Genomic DNA, 10,169 nt, shown 5'->3' with positions numbered 1-10,169 from the left:
ACAAGCCAAACTTAAACTAGGGAAAGAGTTCCTTGCAGCAGCCTGCCACACTTACTAACAGCACTTGCTCAGTACCAGCATGCACACACCTCACTAACAGCCCAATTCCCCCTGCACTTATGTAGAATGCACACGTAACTTATGTTGACATATGACTGTCTCAGATGATCAGTGAACAAAGTGTGGTATGTGAGCTTTAGAGGTTCTCATGTTTCTCTCCAGTTTCAATACACATCTGTTAAAGTAAAGCAGGTAAACACCCCTATGCTGTATGCCTTCATCTGGCTACTTGTCACTGTTCATAACGTGTTTCACTTTCATAACAGCTGGTTAGGGTTACTTCTCAAGTGTTCCTAGAAAAAAGTCAGTAGGATTAATTGAGTTATGTACTAAAGCTGCTCTTTGATTTCAGATCACAAATTTATTTTAGGTCCAAATGTGGGATAAAATAAAGATGGAAAACTGTCCAGAACACTCAGTCAAGTTGTTCACTGGTTTCAGAACTTGTTTTCGTGTTCCAGTCGTGCAAAGACACTCAACTAAGTGCTTGCAGCACTCTTCAAAAATATTACTGGCTCTGCGAATTTACAGCAAGATGAGGAAACTTCATTTGTAAGACCTTCTGCCTTGTCTTCTCTAGGTTTTGTCGTCTTACCCTTGCACGTAAATATTTTTCATGTCTGAGCCTGAAATAAAGAAAGTGTAGTTAGTTTCCAGGCAGTTTCCTTGATGAGCCCACCACCCTAATCAAGTAGATGCCCCCACTGTGTAATGATTTCAGTATTAATTTGCTTTTGATAGGTAAAAATGCCTGCAAAGCAGACTCATTATTGTCTTCTGCTTTTGAATGCCATAAAAACTAGTCTCTGGGAGGAATTGTTTAAATCGCATTTAAAATGACAACCTGATAGATAGCGAAATCTCCAAATAACTAAGATAAGAACAGAAAAAAAAAACACAGATCACACTTTTCCCTACACAGTGGAAGGAGGAAGACTGAGGAACACATGAGTGTTCCGTGTCAAAAAGTTCATTTTACCTGATGAAGTGATTCACATGAGGTAAGTAGAAGAATTTCCTTTTCTTGTATTTTTTGTTCAGGTACCATGGTATCGGCCATTCCTTGTATGTATACCTGTTAAAGATTGGTAAGTGATTTTAGGATGTATACTTTATCTCCATTCTTGAACTCTACCAGACTTCTTGGATGACAGACAGCATGGTCTGATCAGTATATCACACAACTTGTATTTGTCTATCTACTTTTAGCTCTGCTGGCTTGGTTTGTAACTCTACATTTCAAGCATAGCTCAGCATCTTTCTGTAGAAAGTAGTCTTACTTTGAGAGTTGTAAACATATGAAGAGCAGGCCCAAAACAGAGAGTGATTCTTTCCAGTTATAGTTTAAAGCATTACTCTTTCATAAGAGAATTCTCAAGAGCTGTTGTAAACAGACTGTGAAGAGAGCTTTGTTTCTACTACATTTTTTTTCTGAATGCCTGTGTTTGAGTGCCATGTCAAGTGCAAATCTGCCTGAGCAACCTAAGTCTCACCCTCTAAATATAGGACTATTATGTCTCTTTGGGGTTTCTCTTGCATATGGGCTGCACAGATGGCCTGTGTAGACCCATCTGCAGCCTCCAGTGCACTCAGATTGCATCAGACCTACTGTTGGGTGTACAGCTGAGTTTCTGCATGTGGTTCCTCAATAGATGGATTTTGTATTATAACGAGGGAAGTCCAGACAGTTCAGCTTGAACCGTACTCTCTAGTTCCTTCATGTGTTACACAATCACCACAGCAGCAGCCATTCTCCCACTGCAGAAATTTTAGCAGCAGCACAGAACTAGCTTTGTTACAGTTAAAGATTGAGTTTACCCACAGAATTATTTAGCAGCAATTACAACCACATTAAAAATTAATAAATCAATAAGCCCTTGAATGATGACTAGAAAATATACTTATTTCTATAGAGTATATGTGCCCTTTCTTGATCAGAAAAATCTTCTGCTCTAATCAATAGAGAAAACTTCAAATATATGAAAGAAAAGTTCTCTTTTCTGTACCAGTAGGTGCGTCCTAAGAAGTCATTTCTCCACTCGCCAGGTACTGGTTTTTCATGGCCAGTTTGTAAGAGTCTCAAAGCAGTTTCTCTTTCTTTGACTACCAAGTCAATGTTTTTCATAGATTTTTGTACCTAAAAGAAGAAACAGTTTCAGGATGGGCCAATAAAACACAATGCTGACAACTTAAGACCCCCAATGAAGATCTCTGACAAAGCTTAAAAGAAAATAATAGGTCAAATGTAGTGAGTTCCATCATGAGTATTCTCACAGCTGTGGACTAACAGGTGGAGAGGCCATTCCCTGTGTCACTTAAGCACAGTGTTTGTGCTCACACTGAAAAAGTAGAAGTAATCTAAAAAATGTTTTTTAACAAGCTTGAGAATGCTTCACCTTTCACTCAGCTATTTTGCTTAAATTTTTAGCTAATATGAAAAAGTTACCTTTTCTAATCGTTCTGGACTTGGCATGGGCTTTTGCTGTCTCTTTGATTCTTGTTCTAAAGTCAAAAGCATGTTTTTTTCCTTCAATAGGACATACCTAAATCAGAAAGCACAGTATTTCAAAAATAATTTTCAGATACACCAGCAATTATTCACTAGCTTAGCCCCTACACAAGGTTGCCTTGAGTGACAACGTAATCTCCAGTCTCAGAAATTTTCAAACTCTGAATAGATACAGACTTGAGCAGCCTGACCTAATTTTGGGGTTAGCTTCAGCACAGGCCCCTTCCAATCAAATCTTTTCTGCCATTCACATAAGCCCCACAGGGTTCAAATTTAACCTCTGTACTGAACTTGAACACTTCATACTGGACATACCTACAGTACAACTATCTGCAGAACAGCTTCCACGTTTTGAGCAGTATCAGGATTTGGGCTGCTTCAAGGCCAAAGCACGCTTATGTATGCAGAGCTGGCTGGCAGAATAGATTGACTGGCTAATACAGACCCATTTTATTTAAAAAACAAACAAACAAAAAAAAAAAAAAAACAAAAAACAACAAAAACCTGCTCTGACAGCAGCTACTTCACTAAAACTTACCAAAGTTTGTGCAAGTCTTCACTGCTCTTGCCCCTTAACTGTTTTATATTCCATGCATCTCCTGTATATAAAAAAGTCAATAAATATTAATTTAATAAAGTTTGCTTGTTCTGAAAGTGCGCTTTTTCTGTCTCAGCTGATTCAACAGAACAAGTACATTGTTATAAAAATATAATACCTCTTGCAAAGCTATCCTTATGGATATTTAGCTACGCTTGTAGCCATAGTTACATAGCTTTCTACAATTCAAATAGGACAAATTTCAGCTGAGCTGAAGTGGCTCAAAGGCTGCTGTTAGAAACACTGAATATAACTCACCAGACTTTACTGTTTTCTCTCCCCAGTTTTTTGGATCATCAAAGAACTCCTCCAAACCATTCCGAGACAGAGTAGTATGCAGGAACTTCAACTGATGGGGGGGCTCAACTTTTGCCAGGTTCTTGTGGAACAGGTTTGGTGTTAATCTGAGTAACGATTAAAGTAACAGCACTATATTACACACACAAAAAAAATAACATCCAGACAGATGGGAATGTTTCGTTCATGAAGGCACCGACCCTAAAGACTGAGAAACACCAGGGTCTAGGGACAAAAGATGTGGGTTCAGTTCTTCATAAAGGTGTCATCTGGGTGTTGTGTTCCCCTTGTCTCAATTATCATTTATTTATACTCAAAAAACAAATACAGATTTTAAAATTAATAAAAGAATAAGTAAATGAACAACACCATCCAGAATGGTGAGCTTAAGTCAATAGCTAGTATAAGCAGAAGGTGTGTTTAAGTACACTGAATTTAAGTAAATACCCAGTAGGAGCATGAATGAAAACCACACACTAATAGCATAATAAGGGCTGCAAAAACCAGAGGTGGAAGCTCCCAGCCCTACACCTACCGGCTCCTTCCCCTCACCCCGCCCCACAAACCCGCACCTCAGCGGAGGTCCCTGAACGCGGACCCCCGCACCCCTGCCCAGCGAGAAAGCCCACGGGCGGCTTCCCAGGCTCCCTGCCGCCCCCCCGCCTTTAGGCGGCCCCGCAGCCCCCCGGTGCCTACCCGGGGAGCCCGGCAGCCGCCCGGCCCGGCCGCGCTCCTGCGAGCCGCAGGGCACCCCTCAGGCGCCGGCTCAGGGCGGCCATCGCGGCGGCCGCCGCCATTTTCCCCGGCGCCGCGGACGTCGCGCACGAAGGCGCCGGAAGCAAGGGGAGCGCTCTGCCCTTCCTCAAAATGGCGCCCGCCTGGCTTCGCGCCCGCACGCCGGCCCCGCCCCGCTGCCAGCACCAGCCATGGCGGCCATGAGCCTGCTGCTGCGGGCGGCCGCTGCCTGGGGAGCGCGGCGGGCGGCGGCGGGGGGCAGCGCTCGGCTCCCCTGGGCCGCAGGGGCCGCCCGCCTGCCCGGCACCGTCGGTAGGGCCTCGGGGGCTGCGGGGACGGGGGGAATGGAGGGGAGGGAACCGGTGGCGAGGTGACCTTGGGGAGCGGAGGTGACCCGAGCGGGGAGCGGGAGGCCGCGGGGACAGAGAGCGGCTGCGGGGGGCGCTTGGCACGGCCCGGCCCGGCCCCTGCGCCACAAGTGGGGGTGGGCGAAGCGCCTGTGGGCTTCCCCGCCTGGTCTGTGGTGCCAAGATACAGGTAACAGGTCTGCAAGAGAAACGATCCTGTGATCCTGTAATTGGTCCTGTGCAGAAATAATTGGACTCGGTAATAGGTTTGTTGGGATGTACACATAGGGATGAACCAGTCTTTAAAGTATGAAGTTCATTCTATCTAAACAATGAATTAGTTGAGGGAAACGTTAGGAGCATCATTACCCTCCAGAAAACCAACTCGCAGCTGCTTGGCCTCTGCTGTATGCTTCTGTCCTCTGCCTGCATTGCTGACTCTGTTCTGGTCCAACCAACAAGTGGATTAAAAACCATTACGCTTTGGTTCAATTTTCAGCTCCTGTCCGACACAGCAGCCATGGGAAGAGAATGTTTATTATCAAGGCAACAAGCTTCTATGATTCTCGATTTCTGAATTTGCTGGTGAGTTTAAAACAAGCTTAATACGCAAGCAGATTTGTTATTCTGAATGTGTCTAAGAGTCTCTAAAATTGTATTTTTCCTTTTTTATGTCAAGCATCTGAAATGTGTTAGTGCTATTCAGATAAACAAGAATTTCCAGTCCTTCTAAAATATTGTTTTATGTCATAAAAGCCTGATGAAGCAAAAAGATACTAGGTGGACATCATTAGCATTCTTATGTGTCTGTGTTCATATATGCATAACCTGCAAATGCTTTCTAATTCACCCTCCTCTTTAAAACATATGAGGTTACTCTTCTGCTGGGTTTGCCTTCAATTATTAGACCAATAATAGCAGAGATTTAGACTTAGGAAGCCTGACCTGAGTTTGACCTGTGAGAAGCACCCCTTACGCTGGGTAACAGCTAACCTGATCCTACTCGCTTTGTGCGCTCAGGCTGCCTTTATCTGTCTTCCACAGCTACTGAAGCTAGCGATGGTTGTATTCACATTGGGTTATATTGCATTGGTGTTAGTGCCTCATTACAGTTAGGTGCTGAAGCCAGTCCTCATTAGATGCTGAGGTGGCATTCAGGGAAACGCTTCTGCACACACTGACCTATCTGGGAGATCGAGTGCTGAAGTAAATGGGCCTGTGGACTGGTACAGCACCACAGTTCCTGTATTCATTTGTTAATTAAGTCATTTTAATCAGCAATGTAACTTTACATACAACCTTTCTATCTGAACTATAAGTGCAAAACTAAGAATTACTTTGTGCTACTGGATTTGCAAAATAACTTCATATGAATTTTGTCAGGCTTCTGAGTTTCCACACTGATTCTTTTTCTCCTTATCCCTTTTACAGAGATTCTATATATTTCTGACAGGGATACCAGTGGCGCTATTCATAACATATGTCAACGTCTTCATTGGTGAGTGCTCTGTCATGACCAAGCTAAGTACGCAGTCATGATCATTAAATGGTCAAATGGAAGCTAAGCATGCTGGATAGAAAAAAATACACAAATGTTTGAGGCTTGCTCTTTGGAAGACCATGAAAGAGGTCTCAGAAATACTGTAATTTTGTGTAAGTACATGCAAGACATTCTCAGTATTCTTCTTTTTGTAGTTGTCGATTTTTCTAAAAACTTTCTCTATTTTTAAAAACTGACAAATTCCATATTTCAGTAGTTCAGACATCAGCGAGGTTTAAAGAACAGTTCTTCTATATCCAAATAAGGAGTCTTTCTTACTTTGTTTTGCATACTTCTTCAAGAAAGCTGCATACACTGCAATTGTAGCTTTTTATCTTGAAAAAAATCCAAATTCTGCTTGACTATACTTGTTTTAATCTACTGTAATAATATGGAACTAATTAAACAGAGATTAGAAAAAAACATGGTTTCATCTCATATACTTTAAAGGGCATTTCTGTGGACTTGATCTTAATGATTTCTTCTGTATAGCTGTTTATAGCTGCCCATTTCACCCTTCTGGTGCATGGCTTAAAATCTGAGCTGGATGTGTGAAATATCTGGGGAAATTATAAGAAGTCGTTTTTTTCTCAGTAGAGTTCAAGATAAGGGATTAGGTACTCTCTGTATGAAATAGTGTTGGTTTTTGTTGTTGCTGTTTTATGTTTGTTTTAACATGAAAGGCAGCATATGAAATACTTGAAGTAAATGAAGTAATAATGATCATTCCTTATCAGGTGAAGCTGAACTTGCAGAGATTCCTGAAGGTTATGTTCCAGAATACTGGGAATACTACAAGGTGAGTGTAACGTGTAAAGGGGTGATATTTTAGGGACGCCTTTCCTCTTGATGCTAGTTTTGGGAGTAAACTGTGTGGAGTCTGGTAGTGAGAACGGAGACACCCCTGCCATTGGGTATCAGAGTAATAGAATTTGAATTGTCCATTTGTAATTTTGGCAAACTTGCTTTTCTTCAGTTTTATGGAATGTGCGTGTTGCTGTAGGAAATCTGGTTGTTGACACAGGTAGATGCAAATGATTTCTGACTTTATGCAAGTAAACTGCTGAAGCTATATGCCAAGAATTCTTTTATAACATTCCTAAATAGTAAGAATGGTCTGACTGTGTCACATACAGAACGTTTTATACTTAGTATCCGGTTTTTGTCTTTGCTTGTAGCTTTTGAGCTACAACTCTTAAGAAACTGGAGTTTGAAGCGGTGTTACTTTCTTCTGTATGACTTGCTAGTGTTGTTTCAAAGTCTGCCATCTCTTGTGCTCTTAAATTTGGAATTGAAGATTTTTATGATCAGAAAGCTCAGTGTTCTTACTGCAAGCAGTTTATTGGTTTATTTAGAAAGCAACTGAACCCAGCAATACTGTTACGACTCTTTCAACCCATTTACCTTTTGTTCTATTAGAATGACTTTTATTTGGAAGCAATAATTTAAAATGTTACTGATTACAGTAAGAGATTTGGAATCCACTTCTGTGATGACAGTGGCAGTTTAAAGAACTTTTCTTAAACAGAAAGAAAATGAATTGAATGTCTTCCGTTAACTTGTTTTTCATCTTGCTACAGAATATTCTTCTGTAGCTTATTTGGCAGTAGATAACAGAAACAGCAAATTAAATCTAACATTTTAGGGTTCTGTTCTTACAAGTAGTTGAGCATGTTTGTAACTTTACGGGTGCTGTCATTCAACAATAACAATAGTGTTGATCGTGTCTTTAGGATTGGAAACATGTTATATGATTTAAGTATGATGGCATTTCTACTTGGAAATTACATGAATAATTTCCGCTTTTGTGTTTTCCAGCACCCTATAAGTCGCTGGATAGCTCGTTACTTCTTTGACCCTCCTGAAAAGGACTATGAGAAGCATATGGCTTTGCTCGATATTGAAGCAAAGAAAACTGACCTGAGGTATGTTGTATTGTTAGGGTGTTTTTAAATGTTAGTACATACTGTAACTGAGTATTGTGTTTTGCTTAACAGTGAGTTGAATGCTGACATAGTGTACTCGGTTGCTTGTACATCACCCTAGTGCTTGCTGTACTGGCTGGTGTCCCACTGCAAGTTGTAATCCCTGCCTTTGCAGTATTAAGAACTGGAACAATCCAAGGGCAAAACAGCAGTATCTCCCCTGAACAGTTCATATTTATAAAATTATAGGTACATCTTCCTGAGTCAGGACTGGTCGCGTTTCTTGCTGCTGTTGAAATTTTTGTGGGCAGCAATGGCGATGTTCTAGGTTTATTCTAGACTTACTCAGAGTAAACTGTGGTAATAGAAGAAAGTCCAAGTTTCACAAGTTGTTGCTTTTGGGACTTACTAAGTAAGGACCTATAACAGAATTCCTGTAAATACTTTTATGGCTCTCCTGTGAGATGACTTACTAAAAAATTGAAATAGAAGGATTTAGTAGTTTATGTTTTAGTTGAACCCTTTGTATTTTGGTATTACTTATGTTTCAATAGCATGAATAAACAGTAGATGCTAAACTCATTACTGCTGTCAGTAATGCCCAGATGTTAAACAGTCTGATCAAAACCAAGAGACTTCATGTCATTTGTGTGTGATGCTTTTTTTGTTTCAGGATGATGGAGCTGGAGGCACGCAGACTGATGAGGCAGAGGGGAGATGGACCATGGTATCATTATGAAACACCTGATAAAAATCTTACTGACAATTCTATGAAATCCACGCCTGACAATTGAACAGTTTGAAGATAGTATGCACAGTTTTAAATGCATACCAACAAATTGTGGCTTAACTATGGAATATACGTCCTGCTGTGTACTGTTGGAAATAATAATAAAAAACAAAACACAAAGGAAGTGTTTGTATTGATTCTGATAACTTGAAAGAAACTGTGTGACAGTTTGTCTCATAGCTTTTGAAGTTACTAATCAGAGAAAATGCCTTTTGTCAGTGGCCAACATTTACCCTTTTTCTCCAGGGCATGGGTGTAGAATGGCCTCTGTGACCTAGTATATGCGAAACAAGTTGGTAAGGTTAGTCTTTATCATGTGATTTCTAGTAGTTTTAAAATAACGGTACAAGAAACGGTAGGACTTTCTTTCTTTCACAGCACCTTGTGTCAGATTATTTGTGGAAAATGAAGAAAGAAAAATACCTTTAGGTCTTTGGAATGTTGGAGTTATATCTATCACTTTAGACAAGTATTTTCTTTCTCATGATCTGTAGCTAGACTCATCTTTCGCCTTCCAAACTGGACCTTTATGTGTGCAGATCACTGAAAAGATGGTCTCTCTAGAACATGTTTCTACATGGATTTTTTTGTTACTGTTTTGTGTTTGTTTTTGTTTCTTTGTTGTTTTCTATTTTCCTCTATACCACTTTTAAGAAATATATAGGTAATAAAGACGGTGCTCTTTTTATCTGGCAGACTTTTGCCACTAGAGGGATGTGTTTCCTTTGGTTCTAATGGCAAAGGTATTCCTCTAGTTTTAAATACCTCAAGAGGTTGAAGGATAATGTATCTTACAGTCTGCAACCCTGAACTAATCTGTCCATATGCAGTGTCCAATTTTTAATGGAAACAAGCCGAAATCCTTTAGGAAACCCTGATCATCTTGTGATTTCAAACTGTTAAAACTAAAAACTAATTTATTTACATTAAACAGTATTTCACTGGCTATCTTAAACAAAGACAGCCTCATTAGCTGCTTCTAAGCACTGCCAAACATTAGAAAGACTTAGATTGATTTCTCATCAATGCTTTGACTTGTCCTTTTTGTCTGCATTGATCTTTCAGGTTAGCGTGTATTTCTCATTGTGGCTCACATTGTTTATAAATGCTATGTTAATTATAAGAGAGACCATTAAAAAGCACAAAGCCTTTCCAGGTAAAATCTTTCTGGTGACCATTTATTATTTTTTTTATCCAGCATCCAATGATGGGTATGGTTCTTTGATGTAAATTTTTTTCTTGTCTAAACCATTTCCACTGAGATCGTATTTTGCCCTTGGTATTTCACACAGTTCCTAACGCTTTTTTTTTTTTTTTCCTTGAAAAATTGCCTCTTCATAGTTGGATGCACACTCATGATTTTTCAAT

The 10,169-nt window shown here is 40.2% G+C and overlaps 2 protein-coding genes across 2 annotated transcripts; one reads left to right on the top strand and one right to left on the bottom strand.

Moving 5' to 3' along the window:
* Positions 1–396: 396 nt before the first annotated feature.
* Positions 397–4,274, bottom strand: MRPL47 (mitochondrial ribosomal protein L47). Its single transcript, XM_032193465.1, has 7 exons — positions 4,161–4,274; positions 3,426–3,571; positions 3,108–3,168; positions 2,507–2,603; positions 2,067–2,197; positions 1,040–1,135; positions 397–686 (listed from the first exon to the last, which is right to left on the bottom strand). Exons 1-7 carry the CDS (start codon positions 4,259–4,261, stop codon positions 569–571), a joined length of 750 nt encoding a protein of 249 aa, XP_032049356.1. The 5' UTR covers positions 4,262–4,274; the 3' UTR covers positions 397–568.
* A 112-nt stretch (positions 4,275–4,386) lies between these two features.
* Positions 4,387–8,921, top strand: NDUFB5 (NADH:ubiquinone oxidoreductase subunit B5). The gene is made up of 6 exons (XM_032193696.1): positions 4,387–4,511; positions 5,046–5,131; positions 5,978–6,044; positions 6,824–6,885; positions 7,905–8,011; positions 8,685–8,921. The coding sequence occupies exons 1-6, from the start codon at positions 4,391–4,393 to the stop codon at positions 8,803–8,805; spliced, it is 564 nt and encodes a 187-aa protein (XP_032049587.1). The 5' UTR covers positions 4,387–4,390; the 3' UTR covers positions 8,806–8,921.
* Positions 8,922–10,169: the final 1,248 nt, after the last annotated feature.

The sequence above is a fragment of the Aythya fuligula genome, chromosome 9, assembly GCF_009819795.1.
Source record: "Aythya fuligula isolate bAytFul2 chromosome 9, bAytFul2.pri, whole genome shotgun sequence".
Taxonomy (NCBI): domain Eukaryota; kingdom Metazoa; phylum Chordata; class Aves; order Anseriformes; family Anatidae; genus Aythya; species Aythya fuligula.
The sequence above is the reverse complement of the archived record's forward strand: the minus strand, read 5'-3'. Positions and strand labels throughout refer to the sequence as shown.